The sequence below is a fragment of the Panulirus ornatus genome, chromosome 5 (genome assembly GCF_036320965.1).
Source record: "Panulirus ornatus isolate Po-2019 chromosome 5, ASM3632096v1, whole genome shotgun sequence".
NCBI classification, from domain to species: Eukaryota; Metazoa; Arthropoda; class Malacostraca; order Decapoda; family Palinuridae; genus Panulirus; species Panulirus ornatus.
Genome location: NC_092228.1, coordinates 14928241 through 14952588, shown reverse-complemented (window position 1 = coordinate 14952588; position 24348 = coordinate 14928241). Strand labels below are relative to the sequence as shown.

Below are 24348 nucleotides of genomic sequence, written 5' to 3'. Positions count from 1 at the left end.
TGTTATCATTGTTGTCTCCTGTACTCTTTTCTCAGCTCTCAGTGTGTCACGTTGCCCACCTATATTAATATGGACTCCCGTGACGTATTCACGGGCCGCCCTCGGTCGAGCGCGTAAGTTCCAATCCTGGTTGTGGCTGTCGGTCCACAGTCAACCCTGCTAGTATGTCGATAAACTAGCTGTGTGTGTGTGTGTGTGTGTGTGTGTGTGTGTGTGTTAATAATATGGCACCGATTAGGGCTTCACTGCCGTCTCAGCCCCCCCCCCCCAAAAAAAAAAAAAGAGAAAAATTAGTATAAAGTTGCTAAACGCTATGAAAACCACTGTAAAACTCACTATTTAAAAATATCAAGCTCAAATATAATAGATACCTTACTATTTTAGTAAAGTTTAGTTTATATCCTATTTCAGCCACAGTCCCAGTCAGGTACTGCGTTATTAGATTATATAATGTAACTACGTGTTACCTTAATGTGACAGTCCTGCCTCATCTGGATAAATGGCAAAGTGGCAATCTCCCTATGTGCTTGAGTATAACACATTATCAGTAAACTTTTGACATTAGAAAAATTTCCGTGTCCCTCCAAGTGTTGTTTATAATAAGTAGATTTCCATCTTTTCTTTTTCATGTCTAAAATTGCTTAGCCGCCCGAGAGCTAAATTTTTCTGTTTGACGACGTGTGCCTGGTTGTGATGATGCTGTTAAATATCACTTGAAGTTGACTGACAAGTGTGCACAGACAAAAAACTTTCAAAACGTCTACGTCGCTGAGCAATTCCACACTAAAGCGCCGAGTGTATTTCCTAGTCAAGTTATTTGGGGTGTTTTCTGTTCTGTAACGGTTGCCAGGCACGGAGAGTACACAGGTTGGTACGATCGCTGGACGTCACTGACCAGGAGGACGCCAGGAGGGGGAGCTGGGTAGTTGGGTGTGACGATCCACTAATTTCAATTTTACCCCAAAGCGTTAGCACAGTAAACAACGTTCCACGTCGTTCGTGTGTTTGCTCCAAATAAAGTATAGAATATAACCATAACCGTAAATAGGCCATTGGTTTAAATGCATTCACATAACCATAAACGCCAACTCGTACTACACGTGTATCGGACGTGTTTGTTTAGGTGGCGTCTCTCGTAGACGACCTTCGTGGACCCTCCGTTACCTGGGGATTCCATCTACATGATTTGTATACTTTAAAACCACAAAATTTGGTAGATGTTAAGTAGAAAGTATATATATATATATATATATATATATATATATATATATATATATATATATATATATATATATATATCTAACATACACTGGAAGCACTCACCCTTATTTCTGAGGAAGTCCTCGGCTATGTGCATGACCTTCGTGTTGGTAATGGCGTCCAAGAAGGCATTTTGTTCCGCGACCTCGGCGGCGTCTTGCTTCTCGGTGACCGTGACGGAAGGTTCATAGTTGTCCTGGACCTTCCGTAGTAGGCTGAGGGTTGGGCCGTTCAGGACAGAGTCTGGCACCAACGTAAACAGCCTGCGGATGTCCAGGCATATATGTGTATATATATATATATATATATATATATATATATATATATATATATATTATATAAACGAATAAAGTGTATATGAACGTGCACCTTCATAGAACATACAAAGCTCCAACGGCCAGGATCGAACCTGGGACCCCTTGTGCAAGAGGCAGGCATGCTAACCGCTAGGCTAAGGGACTGTATAATGCGAAGTAACTATTCGAAATACTAGGTACTCGAATACCCTTCGTCTCACAATCGTGAGCAACGGGGCCTATCGGTTGTTTCCGAACAGAACACATAGCCAGCTGATAGCGTTTTACCGAACCTGACTGTACAACGCGGAGTTATATGAATACGAATAAAGTGCATATGAACGCGCACCTTCATAGACCCCGTTGCTCACCATTGTGAGACGAAGGGTATTCGAGTAGTTAGTATTTCGAATAGTTGTTTCCTATTATACAGTCCCTTAGCCTAGCGGTTAGCATGCCTGCCTCTTGCACAAGGGGTCCCAGGTTCGATCCTGGCTGTTGGAGCTTTGTATGTTCTATGATATATATAAATGGCCTTTTTGTCTGTTTTCCTGGCGTTACCAACATTCCTGACACGGAGCTAGTAAGTAGTTCCGGGCAGTACAAGTACTCTTCTTGGGAGGGTAGCGCTTCCATAGGTGGCTTATGTCTACAACCTAATGTCTATCTTGTTACATGCGGAAGAACGAGCGCAGCTTTTTTTGCAGTTAGCTTTTAAAAGGACGAGAGAGAGAGAGAGAGAGAGAGAGAGAGAGAGAGAGAGAGAGAGAGAGAGAGAGAGAGAGAGAGTGACCTCTGTGGGCCCAAAGGCACTTGAACTGCTTGAGGACCAAATGACCTTTCATTGTTGATTCATGTGACGACGACCTTTCTGCGTGGACTTAAACGGTGTGATTTTTTTTTTTTTTAGTAGGGTTGCCTTTTGACAGCAAAATGTAGGCTAGACCGTATGTTGACTAGGAACTCTTAACTCGTACGGAATGTTGCTATAAAAGTACTTGCATTTACCTGGTATTGCAAAATGTCCTTTTATCAGTTGAATTCGGTTTAGAATAGAGCAAATTTTGCTGCTATTCAGTATATATATATATATATATATATATATATATATATATATATATATATATATATATATATATATATATATATATATGGCCAATTCAGCTGAGAAGGGGCATTTACGATGGCCACTCTTGATTTACTATTACACTTCCGCAATTTTAATCTGATGAGACAGTTTTGTGATACATGTATGGGCTAAGTAAATTCTTACTTGATATGGTGATATAAGCATATTAGCCGAGGAAAAAATATAGAAATGTTTTAATGAATAGATAGATATATCAGATTGTAATGTTTGACGATCCTAACGAAAAAATGATTGCATTCCAACAGTGAGCGACAGTATCAAGGATTCAACGGTTCAGTAAGTCCGCTTTTGAAAGATACTAGGCTCTTAAGATTGCGTTTCAGTTGTACCCCCTGTTAACGTACCTACAAGATAGGCGCGCGTCTCCAGATTCTGTTTCAGTTGTACCCCCCTGTTAACGTACCTATAAGATAGGCGCGCGTCTCCAACGTAATGACCAAAATAAACAGCAATACTGCCAAGGAAGCCCTTCCAGAGCTAAGGATCCTCAGCGTACTCGGAATTAGTCGCTGCAGTGAAGACAGGACCCCAAAAGCAAACGACTACCAATCCAGTTTTGAGACGTTTGATGGCGGGACACAGGAAGCAAATCCTGGTTTAACCGGGCAAGTCAAATGTTCATAACGTTGTCGAGAAAGAACTATGAATAAAGATAATTCTAATAAAAGATAAAATCCCTATTTTCTCATTGCAATGGATTTAATGGCAAAAACGAGGTGGCTCAAGGGAGAACCCGAGTCATGTAGGTAGTTGCCTGACGGTACAGAAACTTCACTGGCCCCCTACGGTCCAGATTATCCGCATTATGGCATCCTCAGATTTTAAGCCGTTGTGAAATCATCACTACCTGATATTTCTGTGACGGTATTATGTTAAAAATAACAGTGTGGGTACGCGTACATATATCGTAAAATCACAGGAAATCTGTCGGCATCTGTTTGGGAAACAGAAATACAGTGCCCCATCCTCCAGGAATATATATATATATATATATATATATATATATATATATATATATATATATATATTTTCTTTCAAACTATTCGCCATTTCCCGCGTTAGCGAGGTAGCGTTAAGCGTCACATCTATCACAATTATCGACTACTATGAAACATCATCTTGTGGTGAGCCACAATATTTCCACACGTGAATATTTACATATATGTGAATAATCACATTAATATAATCCACTCTAGTAAACAAGTGTATGGATCAGATTACCTTTTTATTTGTGTATTCGGTTACTCAAAAAAAAAAAAAAAAAAGTAAATATTCACGTGTGGAAATGTGAATCACCACAAGATGATGTTTCATGGTAGTCGATAATTGTGATAGATGTGACGACAGTGCTGTTGTTACTCACGGTCCAGGAGCGAGATCGCCCGAGTTTCCTTTTCCCTGATAGTTAAGCGTCAGCTGGCTGCCCACAGCGTTCACGTCGGCAGCAAACATCTTCTCCGCCAGGTCTCGCAGCTCAGCGTCCAACCCCCAACCTACAGGATTGCCCATGTTGCTGGTTTAATTTTCTCTGAAACTCAGATTGACAAGAAATGATTTGACTGACTTTATAATCTGGATTTGCATGTTCACACCAAACAGTTATAACTACCAAACTGCTATCATTTTTTATGGGATTCGTGATCAGAGAATTCTCAAACAGTGGTGTCTGCATATTGCGTACAGTAGTCAGTCATAACCCATGAAACAGTAGCTGGTGTTCCCACTCTCCTAAAAAGCCTATCCGTGGCGTCACTAACCTTCACATTGGTCCTCGTAATCATCGCAGCAGTTGCCGTAAGAGGGGCATTCTTTATTGCACTGGCAGGGTTTGGAGGATGAATGTGGCTCTCCGCAGCGGTCCTTGCATGACATACATACGTCAATGTAGTCGTAGCAGCAGTCGCCGACACTGGTGCAGACGGAGTTGCAGTAGCAGCCGCTAGACCCATCTTCAACGCCACATTGGCCCACGCACGACCCGCGGCCGTACGTTCCTGCAAGAAGACTGCGCGTGTCCATGGAATTGATAGCAAAATTCTCTCTCTCTCTCTCTCTCTCTCTCTCTCTCTCTCTCTCTCTCTCTCTCTCTCTCTCTCTCATAGAATTATTTTTATAGACGATGCATAAAAAACATTTTTGGATGCCGCCGCGCCACGCTATTGGCCTTTGCCACCCTCAAAGGGGCTTTAAGGTTAACCTTTTAATTTGTTTCTTTCCTTTTGGACGCCGGTATGTCCCTGTAATGGCATTTGGCGCCGCCAAAGCGGATTTAGATTAAACCTTCAATTTCCCCCTTTATTTTTGGATGCCACCACGCTACTCTATTGGCCTTTGGCACCCCCAAAAGGACTTTAAAGTAAACTTTCTATTTGTCTTTTTCCCTATGGATACCGCCATGCCCCTGCAATCTCCTTTAGCGCCACCAAAGGGGCTTTGAATTAAACCTTCAATTTCCCTCTCTATTTTTGGATTCCGCCACACCACTCTATTGGCCTTTGGCACTTCCAAAGGGGGTTTAGATTAAACCTTCAATTTGTTTCTTTCCCTCTGGACGCCGCAATGCCCCTGTAATGGCCTTTGGCGCCTTCAAGCCACTCTGTTGGCCTTTGGCACCAACAAAGAGGCTTTAAAGTAAACCTTCAATTTGTTTCTTTCCCTTTAGATGCCGCTATGCCCTTTAATGGCCTTTAGCGCCGCAAAAGGGGTTTTATATTAAACCTTCAATTTCCCTCTTTATTTTTGGATAGTGCCACGCCACTCTATTAACCTTTGCCACCTCCAAAGGGGCTTGAAGGTAAACTTTCATTCTGTTTCACTTTGGACGCCGCTATGCCCCTGTAATGGCCTTTGGTGCCGCCAAAGGGGATTTATATTAAACCTTCAATTTCCCTCTTTATTTTTGGTTGCCGCCACGCCACTCTATTGGTTTTTGCCATTTCCAAGGGGGCTTTAAGGTAAACCTCCAATCTGTTCCTATCCTTTTAGACGCCGCTATGCCCCTGTGATGGCCTTTGGCGCCGCCAAAGGGGATTTGAATTAAACCTTCAATATCCCTCTTTATTTTTGGATGCCGCCACGCCACTCTGCTGGCCTTTGGCACCCATAAAGGGGCTTTAAAGTAAACCTTCAATTTGTCTCTTTATTTTTGGATGCCTCCACTTCACCCTCTTGGCCTTTGGCACCCCCAAAGGGGCTTTAAAGTAAACCTTCAATTTTTGTCTTTCCCTTTGCATACCGCTGTGCCCCTGTAATGGCCTTTGGCGCCGCCAAAGGGGATATGAATTAAACTTTCAATTTCCCTCTTTAGTTTTGGATGGCTCCACGCCACTCTATTGGCCTTTTTCACCCACCAAAGGGGCTTTAAAGTAAACCTTCAATTTGTGTCTTTCCCTTTGGATGCAGCTGTTCCACTGTAATGGCCTTTATCCACATAAGGGGCAAGACATAGACACCGTTATTTGCTTCACCATACGAGATCCGTATGTGCGTCTCATATAAACAGCTGGTATTGTGTCTGGGTTCCAGAACACCCACTCACTACCAGGGGAATTTGTGTGCGATCATGTGGTCGCACGTGGTATCACCTTTAGGAGGGAAGGAGGGAGGGAATATTACAAGGTAACGGGCGAGGCAGATCAATCCTTGAATAATCAGTATCCGTCCGAGTATCTCCTTTAGCAGAGACACTCACACTAGTAGCGTCAGCTGGTGATCAACGGCCAGTCATTCCCAGTGATGGTTGGACAAATTGCCTTGACTGTGTCACTCGGGTTACTACGACTGCCTGAACTTACCTGTGGCTGCTACCGCTAGCAGCAAAATGACGGCTCTCATGCTGGTGTGCGATGGTCCTGGGGAGTTTGATCTGGCCACCGACGTTGCTCCAGCTTATATATAAAGGCTTGCGGTTAGCTGGCTGGAGTATTCGATTTGTCAATAAACAGAGGTATCTTGTGGGGTGCGCATGATCTTTCCTAGCCTATGCAATTTACTGCTCTAGTGGTAAATTATCCTTTCACTGCATGCACTTCGTGTGACAGAAATTAATTCCTTAGGAAAAGGAATGAACCTGAACCTCAGCCTCTTAGAATCTATTATCAGATAACACGTTCCACAGTATCTGCTCTTTTCCTAAAACATTAGGCGTATGTGAGGATAAACGCGAGTTTTTGTGAGAAGTGGGCTCATAAGAAGATTTAAAATACTTAGGGATTAAAAGTGATTAAAAGTTCCTTTTGAAATATATGAATTGGTAGGGCGCGAATGGCGGTGTTGTTGAAAGTAAGTGGTCGAAAGAGTTTATTCGAAGGAAATTATTATTACGTAAGTTCTAAGATAAGCCGTAGCCCCCACCTTGAGGCGGCAATGGTTACTTCTTGCACACCACTTTAATCACACCATAATCATAAAAGTAGAATGATCGTGGTTCGTTTTACATCAGTTTTTTGAAACGACAGTAAAAGATCGAACTGTGTATGCTGTACACACGTGAAAGAATTTCATACACACACACACACACAACACACACACACACACACACACACACACACACACACATACACACACGCACACGTTGGAAAACGCTTTTCATAATCAAGGGACACAGCAACGTTAGATCTGATAATTGGATGATGACCGCCCAAGACTACCAAATGTTTGGGTTATGTGGTGAGGGCTACGCTTAATCCCTGCCGAACTACAAAATCTCATCATAGATTCTCTCTCTCTCTCTCTCTCTCTCTCTCTCTCTCTCTCTCTCTCTCTCTCTCTCTCTCTCTCTCTGTAAGCATCTGATGAGGGAGACTTGAAGTTATTCAGTCTTCAAGAATAACCATGGAACGTAAATGAAACGAATATATATGAGAGCCCAACCTGGAAGCTAGAGCGATTATTTGATGTACTGCTAGGTTTAGAAACAAGTGCTAGGCATTAAGATAAAATAACTACAGAAACGTTTAGAAGAGCATTTGACATGTTGTTCAGATCAGTCCCAGATGATCCATGAACAAATCAAGTAATACTGGTGGAGGTGAGATGAATAAGTCGTATTCCTCAAGTCAAGACATTCGAGGGACGCTTCGCGCCAGCCCTGTTCGTATGGGTAGATCGCATCGTAGGTACTCCTAGGTGGATAGCTACCCTCCCCTGTTATGATGGACTGATCCAGTGATGCCATGTAAAAGTTTTCTTTAACCAGTAGTATTCAGGAGACAAATCTCTCTCCCCAGTATGGTACAGAGACGCATATAAACACTAGATACCGAAAATCGTCAGTAGATTCTCAGGCCATACCGAAAATCGTCAGTAGATTCTCAGGCCAACTACTTACTCTTAAAGGCTGTGTGAACAACCACACTCGAGAACCACCAGTGTCACTCGTGTTTATGCAACAGCTAGAATGTTTCCACATCCTTAGTCACCCACACCTTCCCGACACTCCACCGACGCCTCTCACATTCCACCAACGTCACTTGTTTTTAGTAGGCTATCGACGCCACACGTACACCTGACCTAAACTATCATAATTCCTATCATCAGGGAAAAACTTCCGCGAAAAAGCCAGAAAAAGGGTGTTAATAAGATACTTATTTGACTTTTTTTGTATTTATTTATGGTTATTTGTTATAGGTTGATCTGTGTTGATCTGTGCTTTTGAAATCAATATTTATAACGGTAAAGCCTCTCATTCCACATATTTTGTGGAAAATATCACCACAAAACAGTAGGATTAACTTTTATGTTTGTGTAAAAATTCGTTTAGCTATGCATTATGTGTATGTACAGTACAAACTGTGGAGTAAATATTGGTGCAAGAAGTCGGAATACTGCTGAATATGATTAGAGTGATGCCGTTATTCTATTAGACTTTAGATGCTTTGCTATGTACGTGTTAGTAGTCTTTTCATCATTGTCCATTCATATTTGTCCTCAATCGCTCATATCCTCCCTCTAACTGATGTGAATAATGCACCGAAACCACTGCCCCTTATCCACAACCAGGCCCCCCTCAGACCTTTCCGTGTACATCCCGACCGCTTCATATTCCCTGGTTCAGCCCTCTGACAGGATATCGCTCCTTGTATACCACATTGCTCCAATTCTTCCTATCCTACGCCTGATTTTACACCCTCCCGCATGTTTCAAGCCGCGAGCACTCAGATTTTTTTCTTTTTCACTCCATCTTTCCATCATCAGTTCGGCTTACCCTTTTCCCTTGTCAGCTCCACTTCTGGTACATATATCCTCTCTGTCAACCTCTCTTCACTCATCTCCATATGTCCAATTGATTTCAGCATACCCTCCTCAGCTCTCAACCATACTCTACGTGTAACCTCACCTCTTCCTAATACTATTATTTCTCATTCGATCAACCCATATATTGTCCTCAAATACTTCAGTTCCAACAGATCCCACCCTCTTTCTAACTTACTTCCGAAATCAAGATCGTCATAATTAAGGCTACAGACCATGTCGACTGCTACTAAAAAAAGTAAATGCGTATGATGAACTTCAGACTTTGATGTTTTACTTCCGTCTATGAAGTTTGTTCATTTGCATAAAGGAATCGCGTTATCACGCCTGTAATGGGAACTTTACTTTCTTATTTAATGATGAAAATCACTTAAAAGAAAAATGCCTTCTAAGACAATACAGAGGATTCATGGTATTAGTTTTGTAAACCTTATCTGAAATTCTGATAGAATTAATGTTATCAGACGTTTAGAATGATGGGAGTAAGAACTTCCATTATATGAGACGAGCAGGTTAGATATCGGGGTAAGAGGAGCCAACGAGGACCATTCCATTGTAGTCTAAAGTGTACGTCTGGACCTTGAATTGCTGGCCATTCATCTGGACGGGACAGCTGCGGTTGGGTCTTGTTAGGAAGCAAACAGTGTATGTGGCCATATCCAACTCAGGCGACGTCCCCACAAACATGGAACCAATGCTCTTGGGTTTGTCCAGCCACTCGAAGTGATTCATATTTATTTCACCCTGAGCAAGATAATGTAAATCACATCATTGCAATTTTTTTTGATGGTAATCAAAATGAGACGGGCAAAATCGTGCTCTAAACGAAGTCATCTCGTGTGAATGGTAATATTAAGGAGCACGAGAAAAAGAATGAAAACTAATTGGTTATTTAGGTGATTGTAGACATTATTCTTAGAGCTGGAATGGTTATAAGAAGAATGAAAGACAAGAGGAGGAAGAGAATTTCCAAGCTCTTCGAGGGAAGGATGTAACGGTCTTCACATAAAAACACGAAAGCAGCAGCCAGTCGCGGCATACGGGTTGGTGTACACATCTAGCTCTCAAGGGTGGTGACACACTTCCTAAATACTATGCAAATCATAACTTTTAGAACTTTTACTGATCACTTTAGTTTTCGACTGCTCGTGACCCTAAACTGTGAACATTGTGTGGTGAGAATTTTCATTCTTTCATTCAACAACAACAATGAAATTAGAAACATACCTTATCGCCAAGGTCAACGACTTTTGACCATCCCATGTAGTTGAGGGTACCTTTGTCTTCTTCGGTGTAGAATCTAACCCAGTTGTGGAATCCGGAAACTTTCCCGTTCTTCAGTTCCCCAACGAACACATGTTCAAAACCTGAGGATCCCACGATGTTGCCGCTCCTAGGGTACATAGTGAACCAGATCTTGTTCAGCTTGTCCTTAAGATTACCCGTCAGAAGGCCTGGTGTGGTGGGAACATGGAAACTGATCACTGCCTCACTACATGCAAACAGATTCGTATTAGATATTTTTTTCTTCATTGTGGCCATCATGGTGGCGATCAGTGGTAGCTCGTATTTCATTATGCGCGAAATTTGTCGATAATCCTGTTTTATCTACTTGAACTACAATAATCGGTACATTGCTTGGCCTCTATGGTACTATTATTTGACACCACAGTTTTAAGCCGTAACTTCCATTTACCGGAAGCACTCACTATTATTCTTGAGGAAGTCCTCGGCTATGTGCATGACCTGCGTGTTGGTAATTGCGTCCAAGAAGGCATTTTGTTCCGCGACCTCGGCGGCGTCTTGCTTCTCGGCGATCGTGACGGAAGGTTCATAGTTGTCCTGGACCTTCCGTAGTAGGCTGAGGGTTGGGCCGTTCAGAGCAGAGTCTGGCACTGACGTAAACAGCCTGCGGATGCGCTATGTATATAAACACATAATTCCACTTGCGAAACTTTTCGAAAACAAAAATATGATCGTGCCAGAATTGGTAAACTATACATAAAGTACCTGTTTATAGGGATATAACATGTGCATTTATGTTATAGTACATATTCATGCTACAAATTCAACTCAAAAGACCTTTTCTATGCATGTGAAAGGTCATTAGAAAGATGCGTGGTCTAGTGCCCCCAGGGCTGCAATTAGATCACAAATTCCCCTATATAAGTTGGAAGGTTAACTCTCTAGCCTCAACATGTATACTGAACAGTAAAATTATTCAAAGTCTACCGTGCCTTCGATCGTAGTTTCTAATCTAATAGCGTAATATGCTATTTCTATAGCATGATATGAAAGTTTACCCATGTTCCTCCGAAGTTAATGTTGAGGATATGTGATGTGCAAGGCGACATGTGAAAAGTACAACTGAGCTTGGAGACTTGGCAAACATGGCGAACAACTGGCATGGCAGAAGCTGAAAGACTCAAGTAGGTTTGCAGTCACTTGAAACGCAGTGCGTGACGACCAAACTACTCTTCAGTACGTATTGAAAAGCAGCCACGCTGTGTGTTTATTGATAATCCCACCAAATCCAAGCAGAAGGATGAGATAAATGCATTCTCAGTGAGTAGAAGTTTATACTTTTTTTACTCGAACGAGACTAAAGTTACACATTACTCGAGAGATCAGTATCATGACAGCCTAGCAAATATCCTTAACTCGGATGAGACTTTGCGCTGCACACCCGAGAACCGTATGTGCACGGTCGGCGAGGTGTAGGTGGAGTGGGGGTTATCACACTCAAACTAAGATCCAGTAAGACCGAGACGTGTGAACAAATATCCATAGAACTGATGACTGAATTGTCGCGAGGCCTTTTGCAGAGGTGGTGTCTAGCCAACAGATATCTATCAGCGTATGCTGGTCGTGTATTTTGATGATGCCGCTCCATATGCCACAGTAAAAAGATGGGTCAGAGAGTTCAGGCGCAGACGTTTAGAGTCTTGAGGATGACCTCAAGATCAGGAAGGGTTTCAGTTGCCTCTTTTGAGATGAATGTGGCTCAAGTCGAGAAGCTGACTTTGGCGTATCAGCACACTAGCGTTGACAACATTTTGTTTACGTGTTGTGATCATTATCCATGAACATTTGAGTATGTCAAAGATCTCGACTTGATAAATCTTTAAAATCCTCAGCACATAAGGATCAAATACCTTACGGTTGTCTCGAGCTGCTGGAACCGTGTGAAGAGAAACCAATTTCGAACTTTTGTCTCCCGTCTGGCTAACAGAGGATGAGACCTAGATCTGTCTCTAGGGCCAAAAATCTGAGTCGAAATCTTAGCAATGGAAACACCTAACTTTTCCGACCTCTAAGTTCAGAATGCAACCCTCGGCTAGCATGATCATGGCCTCGATTACGAAGAATGCCAAAAGGAAATCTTAAGATTAATCGTATCCTAGATAAAGCTCTGATCACAAACTGTACCATTAAAAAGATACTGTGAACAATGTTGGTCAATTCCCAGGTCCAGTAGAATTAAGCCCTATTTTTCACCTGCTGCTAATTTGTGCCGTTTCCTAGCAAATTCAGCCACCCCTTTACACCCAGACCTGGCCCCCACATAACTTTATTTTCCCGTTACTATCCTGGTTTGGCTAGTAATAGGAAGGCTTTTCTAAGATTGACATCTCGAGCGAGTGCCAATGTATAGAGGTAACAGAATTACTTTGTTAAACAGAATAAGAATTACTTATCCACTGTTTTTTTTACCTTGTTTACAAAACTAACTTCGTCCTCCATAGGAATACGCCCGTGAAACACCGTCTATATCACAACACAATATGTGGTCAAATATGTCACCCTTGTGATAAAATAGTTTTCCCTTTATTCATTGACGTGACAAATTTCCTTATGTTTACATATGGCCATATTCGTTGTGGTTCACGACACACGGCAATGTCCCTCGACTGTCAATGATAGTGGTTACTCACGGTCCTGGAGCGAGATCACCCGAGTTGCCTTTCCCCTGGTAGTCGAGCGTTAGCTGGCTGCCCACGGAGTTCACGTCGGCAGCAAACATCATTTCCGTCAGGGCTCGTAGGTCAGCGTCCGTCACCCTATCTGGACAAGCACCCAAGTTGACGGTCAAATTTTCTGTCAAACTGGAGATTTACGACGGAAATAGATATGCTAAGCTACTTGCATGTGCATGCTGCCATTTCCAAGGGAGTCGTGATCAAAGAACTCTCAAATACGTAGGTGCACAACGAAATCGTAGTGGGCTTCGCCACACTACCGAGGTCTTTCTGACTCACAAACCTTCACATTGATCAGCGTAGTCTTGGCAGCAGTCGTTGTGAGAGTAACAGGCGTGATTACACTGGCAGGGTTTGACGGATGAGAAAGGCTCTCCGCAGCGGTCCTTACATGACATACATAGTTCGTCATAGTCGTGGCAGCAGTCGCCGAAACTGGAGCAGAGGGAGTTGCATTGGCAGCCGCTAGACCCATCGTCAACACCACATCGACCCATGCATGACTGGCCGTACGTCCTGCAATTTATAGCTTTTTTTTTTTCTTTTTCTCTCTTTCTAGAATTATTTTAGACCTCAAGGTTTAGTGCTTGGGAATACTGAGCGTAAGGAAAGTTGCATTCGTAAGCTTACGTGAGTGAATGGAGTTGGAGTAAAGGGTAATTATTGTACTGAGAAACAGATGAAGAGATATTTCCCTGCTTGACCAATTTATATATATATATATATATATATATATATATATATATATATATATATATATATATATATATATATGTACGTGTAGGAAGAGAGGAAAGTGATTGGTTCTCAGTGAATGTAGGTTTGCGGCAGGGGTGTGTGATGTCTCCATGGTTGTTTAATTTGTTTATGGATGGGGTTGTTAGGGAGGTAAATGCAAGAGTCTTGGAAAGAGGGGCAAGTATGAAGTCTGTTGGGGATGAGAGAGCTTGGGAAGTGAGTCAGTTGTTGTTCGCTGATGATACAGCGCTGGTGGCGGATTCATGTGAGAAACTGCAGAAGCTGGTGACGGAGTTTGGTAAAGTGTGTGGAAGAAGAAAGTTAAGAGTAAATGTGAATAAGAGCAAGGTTATTAGGTACAGTAGGGTTGAGGGTCAAGTCAATTGGGAGGTGAGTTTGAATGGAGAAAAACTGGAGGAAGTGAAGTGTTTTAGATATCTGGGAGTGGATCTGTCAGCGGATGGAACCATGGAAGCGGAAGTGGATCATAGGGTGGGGGAGGGGGCGAAAATTTTGGGAGCCTTGAAAAATGTGTGGAAGTCGAGAACATTATCCCGGAAAGCAAAAATGGGTATGTTTGAAGGAATAGTGGTTCCAACAATGTTGTATGGTTGCGAGGCGTGGGCTATGGATAGAGTTGTGCGCAGGAGGATGGATGTGCTGGAAATGAGATGTCTGAGGACAATGTGTGGTGTGAGGTGGTTTGATCGAGTAAGTAACGTAAGGGTAAGAGAGATGTGTGGAAATAAAAAGAGCGTGGTTGAGAGAGCAGAAGAGGGTGTTTTGAAGTGGTTTGGGCACATGGAGAGAATGAGTGAGGAAAGATTGACCAAGAGGATATATGTGTCGGAGGTGGAGGGAACGAGGAGAAGAGGGAGACCAAATTGGAGGTGGAAAGATGGAGTGAAAAGGATTTTGTGTGATCGGGGCCTGAACATGCAGGAGGGTGAAAGGAGGGCAAGGAATAGAGTGAATTGGAGCGATGTGGTATACAGGGGTTGACGTGCTGTCAGTGGATTGAATCGGGGCATGTGAAGCGTCCGGGGTAAACCATGGAAAGCTGTGTAGGTATGTATATTTGCGTGTGTGGACGTGTGTATGTACATGTGTATGGGGGGGTTGGGCCATTTCTTTCGTCTGTTTCCTTGCGCTACCTCGCAAACGCGGGAGACAGCGACGAGGTATAAAAAAAAAAAAAAATATATATATATATATATATATATCTTTCTTTCTTTCTTTCATACTATTCGCCATTTCCCGCGATAGCAAGGTAGCGTTAAGAACAGAGGACTGGGCCTTTGAGGGAATATTCTCACCTGACCCACTTCTCTGTTACTTCTTTTGGAAAAAAAAAAAAAGAAAAATGAGAGGGGAGGATTTCCAGCCCCCCGCTCCCTTCCCTTTTAGTCGCCTTCTACGACACGCAGGGAATACGTGGGAAGTATTCTTTCTCCCCTATCCCTATCCCCTATCTCCCCTATATATATATATATATATATATATTTTGTCGCTGTCTCCCGCGTTTGCGAGGTAGCGCAAGGAAACAGACGAAAGAAATGGCCCAACCCACCCCCATACACATGTATATACATGCGTTCACACACGCAAATATACATACCTACACAGCTTTCCATGATTTACCCCAGACGCTTCACATGCCCTGATTCAATCCACTGACAGCACGTCAACCCCGGTATACCACATCGCTCCAATTCACTCTATTCTTTGCCCTCCTTTCACCCTCCTGCATGTTCAGGCCCCGATCACACAAAATCTTTTTCACTCCATCTTTCCACCTCCAATTTGGTCTCCCACTTCTCCTCGTTCCCTCCACCTCCGACACATATATCCTCTTGGTCAATCTTTCCTCACTCATTCTCTCCATGTGCCCAAACCATTTCAAAACACCCTCCTCTGCTCTCTCAACCACGCTCTTTTTATTTCCACACATCTCTCTTACCCTTACGTTACTTACTCGATCAAACCACCTCACAACACACATTGTCCTCAAACATCTCATTTCCAGCACATCCATATATATAACTGGAGACGTGAAGAGTACAAAATTTGTTTGGTTAAGATTTTGTCTTGTGGTTTGAATCAAGAGACGCCTCAGTAACAAAAGTGATTTACATGTATTACTAACCAGCAAAGAAAAAATAAATCAGAGATTGATGTAAGTGTGAATACGGTTAACGACAAACAATAGTTCACAGTAATGTGTGAATCAATTCAATTGATGATATGAATGTACTGTGTATTTACCTTACTGGATTGTCGATATATAACATTTATTGCACTGTGTATTCCACCACCTACCTGAGGACAAATTTGTGTTGACCTGTAACGTATACACTTCTGATGTGTACTTCAAGAAAAGCTTTCCTCATTATCCAGTCGAACTGGACCCCTCGTATAGAATGAAACGTCTTTGCAGAAAACTGTAATGGTACGAAACTTTGTGTGTTGTGTTGTCCATATAAACGGGACAGATGCCACTTGCTGCACCATAACACACTTCTTTGCAAAGAAATCCATATTGTCGTATTTGCATCATCACTTTTTCATTAAGGGGGAACAGGAATCACTACGAAACGAAATGGAGAATTATCTGTGGATAATAAGTTCCCTTGAGTGTTCCCTATAGTGGCAGACTTCCACCTTAGTGTCGTCACATGGTAATCAACGGCATCTAATTCTTAATGATAGCTGCACAAAATCTTTCCAGGGTAACACTGGTTACCATGATTACCATGAACTTACCCACGGCTGCTACTGCTAAAAGCAAAGTGACGACCCTCATGCCTGCATGCTATGTTCCTGGGATTTGGTCCGGCAAGCGACGTCGCGGTAGCTTATATACACCCTACAACTGGCTACTGGTGCATTCTTTTGTTAAATATTGAAATATTTCTATAGTTTATGCATTATAAACCCTTGTGTACGTACCATGTTCTGAATGGTAAACTGCCATTTTACTGCTTATTTTGCATGTTATAGTAATTAACGTCTCTATGAAAATGAGTGAACATTTATATCTCTATCATGAAACCCTTTATCCGATAATAGTTCCACAGTATCTTCTTTTCCTGAATCACCAGGCACAGGTGAGGACGACCATGGTGTTTGTAAAAGATAAGCACTAGGGGGAAAGTAGGACGCGGACGGATGAGTGTTGTAGCATCAACGTTTCTTAGGAACAAGTGTACTTCAAAAACTGTACAGATACCTTGAGAAAAATCATCAAAATGAATTTCGCTAGAACTTACTCTCTCTCGGTGATAAATTCATTTTTTCTTTTTCTTGACGCAAAGGCTGTCTTGAAGGGGCAACAAGCCTCAGACGGAGAAATTGAATATGGATTTTTTTTTTGAGAGGGAGAGAGAGAGAAGTTGTGGTCTGCACCAGCTTTATTCATTTGAACCACACCGTGGCAGAACGCTAGGCTACTGTTAAGATATTTGAATATGTACTGATTGCAGTAACACACGTCAGGTGTGTGTGTGTGGGGGGGGGGGGGGGGATGTCTAGGCTACGACATAGCTACACGAAATCTTCAAAAGTTGTCTGTCGGCCCTTGGAATATTTTGCGTCCAGATAGGGTGAGTATCCTTTATCATTGTATTCACTCGGGTAATATCTTTCGAAAGTCTCAGTACTGATAACAAAACTTTCTGCTTCCGTCGAAACAGTTAGAAACAGGGATGGCTAGAGGGATATATCCGGCTTTGAGGAAAGATAATCATTGCTTATGGCAGTTGGGTAGGAGTGCTTTTAAAGTAGGTGTTGGTAATATTCACGATATTTTATCGATACTTCTTTTATGTCAAGTAGATATGGCTGAGAAAGTGCTGGTGGCTGGGTCGATATACTTTAGAGAGAGGCGCTTCGTAGTTGGATGGGTAGATACATTGTATTTGAATATGGCAGTGATCTGCTAGATATTGTGTAGAGAGAAGTGCCCGTGGCAGCGTGGATAGAAATGCCTCATTCTAGTGTTTGGAGGTACTGCGGTTCGCTGTAAGTAGTTGACTCGACGGTTTGGTAATATACATGGTGGGAACTGTACCCGCGTCTTAGGCTTGCAAACACCTGTGGCTCTGACGTTTCCGATAAGTTAGAAGTTATCCATGAGTGTGTGTGTGTGTGTGTGTGTGTGTGTGTGTGTGTGTGGGAAGCTACAGCTGTTTCCTCTTATCTCAGTGCGAGGCAGGGGCTCTGCGTTACTCTTGTTTGCATTAATTAACGTTGATTTTTTTTTCAATATAATTGCGTATTTCCTCATTAACATCATGCTTTTGTCGTGTTCTGTTTATTCCACTCGTAGAACTACTGTTGCTGTTGGTAAGGATATTGTAGAAAGCAGCAAGTGACCTACACTGTTCTTGCTTCTGGAAAGTAGTACTGGAAGGATTTCCAGTCACCCTCTCCCGCCCCTCTTTAGTCACCTTCTACGACACGCAGGTAATACGTGGGCTGTATTCTTTCTCCTTTCTCCCCAGGGATATATATATATATATATATATATATATATATATATATATATATATATATATATATATATATATATATATATATTATATTTCACTTTGTCGCTGTCTCCCGCTTTAGCGAGGTAGCGCAAGGAAACACGAAAGAATGGCCCAACCCACCCACAGATGTATGTATATACATAAACACCCACACACGCACATATACATACCTATACCTTTCAGCGTATACATACATATACATATATACACATGGACATATTCATGCTTGCTGCCTTCATCCATTCCCGTCGCCACCTTGCCACACATGAAATGGCACCCCCCTTCCCCTACGCGCGCGAGGTAGTGCTAGGAAAAGACAACAAAGGCCACATTCGTTCACACTCAGTCTCTAGCTGTTATGTGTAATGCACCGAAACCACAGCTCCCTTTCCACATCCAGGCCCCCAAGACTTTCCATGGTTTACCCCATACGCTTCACATTCTCTGGTTCAATCCATTAGCAGCAAGTCGACCCCTATATACCACATCGTTCCAATTCACTCTATTCCTTGCACGCGTTTCACCCTCCTGTATGTTCAGGCCCCGATCGCTAAAAGTCTTTTTCACTGCATCTTTCCACCTCCAGTTTGATCTTCCACTTCTCTGCGTTTGTACAGTAAAATTCTGTGAAATGCTAACTACTAATGTGAGCCTGATGGGATTTGACCGGTGTAGACACCATTGCCCACGGATATGCGATAAAGGGTATTCGATTACTTGTAATCGAATAGTCATTTCTCTAGTAGGAGCGATCATAGCCTAGTTGTTGGCGTTCCTGAATACTACGTAAAAGGTCGTGGGTTCGAATCCTGGCCGTTGAAGGGTATTATGTTTTCTATGAAAGTGCGTGTTCATATGCACAATAGTCGTGTGCGTGTGTATATATATATATATATATATATATATATATATATATATATATATATATATATATATATATATATTATGTATAAAAGAAAGAGACAGGAGGTCAAGAGAAAGGTGCAAGAGGTGAAAAAGAGGGCAAATGAGAGTTGGGGTTAGAGAGTATCATTAAATTTTAGGGAGAATAAAAAGATGTTCTGGAAGGAGGTAAATAAAGTGCGTAAGACAAGGGAGCAAATGGGAACTTCAGTGAAGGGCGCTAGTGGTGAGGTGATAACAAGTAGTGGTGATGTGAGAAGGAGATGGAGTGAGTATTTTGAAGGTTTGTTGAATGTGTTTGATGATAGAGTGGCAGATATAGGGTGTCTTGGTCGAGGTGGTGTGCAGAGTGAGAGGGTTGGGGAAAATGATTTGGTAAACAGAGAAGAGGTAGTAAAAGCTTTGCGGAAGATGAAAGCCGGCAAGGCAGCAGGTTTGGATGGTATTGCAGTGGAATCTATTAAAAAAGGGGTGACTGTATTGTTGACTGGTTGGTAAGGTTATTTAATGTATGCATGACTCATGGTGAGGTGCCTGAGGATTGGCGGAATGCGTGCATAGTGCCATTGTACAAAGGCAAAGGGGATAAGAGTGAGTGCTCGAATTACAGAGGTATAAGTTTGTTGAGTATTCCTGGTAAACTATAAGGGAGGGTATTGATTGAGAGGGTGAAGGCATGTACATAGCATCAGATTGGGGAAGAGCAGTGTGGTTTCAGAAGTGGTAGAGGATGTGTGGATCAGGTGTTTGCTTTGAAGAATGTATGTGAGAAATACTTAGAAAAGCAAATGGATTTGTATGTAGCATTTATGGATCTGGAGAAGGCATATGATAGAGTTGATAGAGATGCTCTGTGGAAGGTATTAAGAATATATGGTGTGGGTGGCAAGTTGTTAGAAGCAGTGAAAAGTTTTTATCGAGGATGTAAGGCATGTGTACGTGTAGGAAGAGAGGAAAGTGATTAGTTCTCAGTGAATGTAGGTTTGCGGCAGGGGTGTGTGATGTCTCCATGGTTGTTTAATTTGTTTATGGATGGGGTTTTTAGGGAGGTGAGTGCAAGAGTTTTGGAAAGAGGGGCAAGAATGAAGTCTGTTGTGGATGAGAGAGCTTGGGAAGTGAGTCAGTTGTTGTTCGCTGATGATACAGCGCTGGTGGCTGATTCATGTGAGAAACTGCAGAAGCTGGTGACGGAGTTTGGTAAAGTGTGTGAAAGAAGAAAGTTAAGAGTAAATGTGAATAAGAGCAAGGTTATTAGGTACAGTAGGGTTGAGGGTCAAGTCAATTGGGAGGTAAGTTTGAATGGAGAAAAACTGGAGGAAGTAAAGTGTTTTAGATATCTGGGAGTGGATCTGGCAGCGGATGGAACCATGGAAGCGGAAGTGAATCATAGGGTGGGGGAGGGGGCGAAAATCCTGGGAGCCTTGAAGAATGTGTGGAAGTCGAGAACATTATCTCGGAAAGCAAAAATGGGTATGTTTGAAGGAATAGTGGTTCCAACAATGTTGTATGGTTGCGAGGCGTGGGCTATGGATAGAGTTGTGCGCAGGAGGGTGGATGTGCTGGAAATGAGATGTTTGAGGTCAATGTGTGGTGTGAGGTGGTTTGATCGAGTAAGTAATGTAAGGGTAAGAGAGATGTGTGGAAATAAAAAGAGCGTGGTTGAGAGAGCAGAAGAGGGTGTTTTGAAATGGTTTGGGCACATGGAGAGAATGAGTGAGGAAAGATTGACCAAGAGGATATATGTGTCGGAGGTGGAGGGAACAAGGAGAAGTGGGAGACCAAATTGGAGATGGAAAGATGGAGTGAAAAAGATTTTGAGTGATCGAGGCCTGAACATGCAGGAGGGTGAAAGGCGGGCAAGGAATAGAGTGAATTGGATCGATGTGGTATACCGGGGTTGACGTGCTGTCAGTGGATTGAATCAGGGCATGTGAAGCGTCTGGGGTAAACCATGGAAAGCTGTGTGGGGCCTGGATGTGGAAAGGTAGCTGTGGTTTCGGGCATTATTGCATGACAGCTAGAGACTGAGTGTGAACGAATGAGGCCTTTGTTGTCTTTTCCTAGCGCTACCCCGCACACAGGAGGGGGGAGGGGGATGGTATTCCATGTGTGGCGAGGTGGCGATGGGAATGAATAAAGGCAGACAGTGTGAATTGTGTGCATGGGTATATATGTATATATCTGTGTGTGTATATATATGTGTACATTGAGATGTATAGGTATGTATATTTGAGTGTGTGGACGTGTGTGTATATACATGTGTATGGGGGTGGGTTGGGCCATTTCTTTCGTCTGTTTCCTTGCGCTACCTCGCAAACGCGGGAGACAGCGACAAAGCAAAATGAATAAATAAATATAAATAAATAAATAAATATATATATATATATATGTATATATATATATATATATATATATATATATATATATATATATATATATATATATATATATATATTTCTTTTTTTTTTTAAACCATTCGCCCATTTCCCGCGCTAGCGAGGTAGCGTTAAGAACAGAGGACTGGGCCTTTGTGGGATATCCTCACCTGGCCCCCCTCTGTTCCTCCTTTTGGAAAATTAAAAAAAAAAAAAAACGAGAGGGGAGGATTTCCAGCCCCCCGCTCCCTCCCCTTTTAGTCGCCTTCTACGACACGCAGGGAATACGTGGGAAGTATTCTTAATCCCCTATCCCCAGGGATATATATATATATATATATATATATATATATATATATATATATATATATATATATATATATATATATATATACTTTTTTCCTTGTTCCAGGGACGTCTGCAGCTGAAAGGCTATACTATTCTCATTTGAGATAAGATGGATATCTTTGAAGCGAAACGATTTTTGATGGGACCGACGATGATACAGCCTCGCTTTAGGTGACTTCGCACTCGTGGTGTAACCTCAATCAGGCTTAGTGTCCACCAGAGAATAAAGATCTTAAAGACGTCCTGTACAAGATTGGCCGCACCTCCTTCCGTTTTGTTGTAATCTTGTCAAGAACTGTAATCCATTTTGGAGCCGCGTCCTTGGTCCTTGGCGAGAGTGAAGCCCAGACTGTCTTTATTACTGTGGGTGGCTTCTAAGGCTAAGCTAATAATGTTAGGCTAGATTTCCTTCAGGGAACTGCCGGTGTCGTGAAGACTTACAAGCTAGGCCCTGACAAGGCGAAAAGCCAAGGAACACTTTCTAATGCCTTTTTTTTTTTCCCCCTTCAGGTGGTAAGGCAGCTACGCGAGAGCTAGGCGAACCACTCTTCGTGTGTGACAGAGTATAGACCTCATGTCTCGCTCGCACGTTATTGACGTCGGTTTATGTGTACAGTTTGCCAAAGTTCTTCGCAGCCTTACTTTAATAGATGTCTTTTATTATTATTATATATATATATATATATATATATATATATATATATATATATATATATATATATATACACACACACACACACACACACACTATGCATGTGTTTAAGATTATGGTGTTAGTTTATCGTCCGTCTCAACATCTTCCATTCCATCTAACTCCGTCTTGTGGTCCGTTCAGATTGTTTTGTAAACCAGCCAGACACGTTACATATTCTGATACAGTATGCCATAATGCTTCCATTTACTGAAGATGAGGTAAATGTACTTTGTAGAAATTTTGACAGGACCAGAGATGGTCACACTTCAAAATCACAGTGGGTTTTGGCAAGTCAGTTACTCATTGAAGTGGTTATGGGTACAGGGTCATTTACTCATTTAAGTGAGTTATGGGTAGTACAGAGGGTCCTTCCGTTTTTACTTTCCTGTCTCCCTTATATGTTGGCATTTACGACTCCGTTCTAGTTTTCCTGCAGGCAGCCTCTTTATATACAAATAAGATCTTTCTGTTATCTGGCCCTCCAATGTACCGTCCTCCAGCAGATAACCTCGTCATAGAACATATACTCTTCTGCTATCTAGTTTCCAACGTACTGTCCTCCAGCACTAAACCTCGTCATAAACCATCAGGCCTCTGTTACTTAGCTTTCCCATGTATTGTCCTCCATCAGATAACCTTGTCATATAAACCAACAGGCCTCACTTACTTGGCTTTCCATTGTACTGTTCTCCAGCATACAACCTCGTCTTAGACCATTAGGTCTTTTTGTTTCCTGGCTTTCCCATGTACCGTCCTTCAGTTCATAACTGTATCATAGACTATGAGGTCTATTTTTTGTCATTCGATGTATTCCTTTTTCATACACCATTGGTGTCTACCGATAGAGAATAGTATTTTGATTATGCAGAACGTATTTGCTAATTCTGTAAACTATGTTGTCTTAGAACCGACAACGTACGGAAACATAATAGACTTCCATAAAACTAAAGTTGTATTAACAAGGCCATCATCATAGACTTACGTGGTACTAAAGTTTTCCTAAGAAGGACTCCTCGTATACCATTGACAGTTGCTTATGAGATGGGCTTCGATCAGCAAAGGTTCTTCCTATCATAATTCTTAAACATTTTTAAGTCCCTCCCGGATATGTGGAGTGAAGTTAGATTGCTCGCTTAAATCATTCGTCTCTCATTCTCTTAAGTGGAAATGTAGAAAAGATACGAATATGAGATTTTATTTGTGATGACCGGTTTAGGTTTCACTAAGTTATCTATAAATGCTTAGATGTCAAATGTAGATTACTTTTTTAATATTTAAAGTTATTTACATATAGCCTATTTCTCACTTCAGGACTGCCATGACACGCCTTCAAATTTTTTTACCTCGATGTACGATAGATACCTGATGTTTGGTACAAAAACCTTTTCAGCCCTACGATTGGAGGCTTGCGAATCATCCGGTAGCTGTGCCTCATCAGGACCAACTGAAGGAAATATTCAACTATACTTGAATAGACCACTGACGATAAATTCAGTGAAAAGTTTCTTCCTTAATTTTTTTTTTTTCAGAAATAGGGCCATATTTATAGTATTCATGTAGTTAGGGATATGAGGAGGCTGCAATCCCCGCTTTTTCGGCCGCATGCAGTTAGACGTTGTATTTATGTGATGCGAGGCCAGCAAGCTTGAGAAGATATCCACAATTTATATGATTAATTGCATTGTAAATGAAAGAGAAGCTTGAGATATGGGAGGGAGAGAAAGAAAACTCGGTAAAAGGATGAATGACTGAATTATGATGATAATAATAATAATGATAATAGTAATAATGATAACAGAATCATAATCATGTCTTTTTTC

The 24348-nt window shown here is 42.0% G+C and overlaps 2 protein-coding genes across 4 annotated transcripts in view; both read right to left on the bottom strand.

The window, feature by feature from the left end:
• The window catches only part of LOC139748588 (endoribonuclease Arlr-like), a 45435-nt gene extending 38803 nt beyond the window's left edge, over positions 1–6632 (bottom strand). For 2 of the 3 annotated variants that reach the window (XM_071661694.1, XM_071661695.1), the window contains exon 1: positions 468–896. Coding sequence is in view for 1 of the 3 variants with exons in the window: in XM_071661699.1 (XP_071517800.1) it covers positions 1324–1523; positions 4070–4199; positions 4464–4700; positions 6501–6540 (607 nt within the window). In the remaining 2 variants the exon portion in view is untranslated. Of the gene's footprint in view, positions 1–467; positions 897–1323; positions 1524–4069; positions 4200–4463; positions 4701–6500 lie in introns of those variants that run through there. The other variant, XM_071661699.1, reaches the window with a different exon arrangement.
• Positions 6633–8288: 1656 nt separating this feature from the next.
• Positions 8289–16514, bottom strand: LOC139748585 (uridylate-specific endoribonuclease C-like). The gene is made up of 6 exons (XM_071661687.1): positions 16440–16514; positions 13222–13455; positions 12894–13023; positions 10668–10867; positions 10186–10412; positions 8289–9702 (listed from the first exon to the last, which is right to left on the bottom strand). Exons 1-6 carry the CDS (start codon positions 16477–16479, stop codon positions 9472–9474), a joined length of 1062 nt encoding a protein of 353 aa, XP_071517788.1. The 5' UTR covers positions 16480–16514; the 3' UTR covers positions 8289–9471.
• Positions 16515–24348: the final 7834 nt, after the last annotated feature.

Coding starts and splice junctions, on each gene's coding strand:
- LOC139748585 (XM_071661687.1), bottom strand. CDS start 16,479: ATGAGGGTCGTCACTTTGCTTTTAGCAGTAGCAGCCGTGG. Junction 10,413..10,667: donor GGACTTCCTCAAGAATAATA/GTGAGTGCTTCC, acceptor CCACCACACCAG/GCCTTCTGACGGGTAATCTT. Junction 9,703..10,185: donor TCGTTGACCTTGGCGATAAG/GTATGTTTCTAA, acceptor TATCTTGCTCAG/GGTGAAATAAATATGAATCA.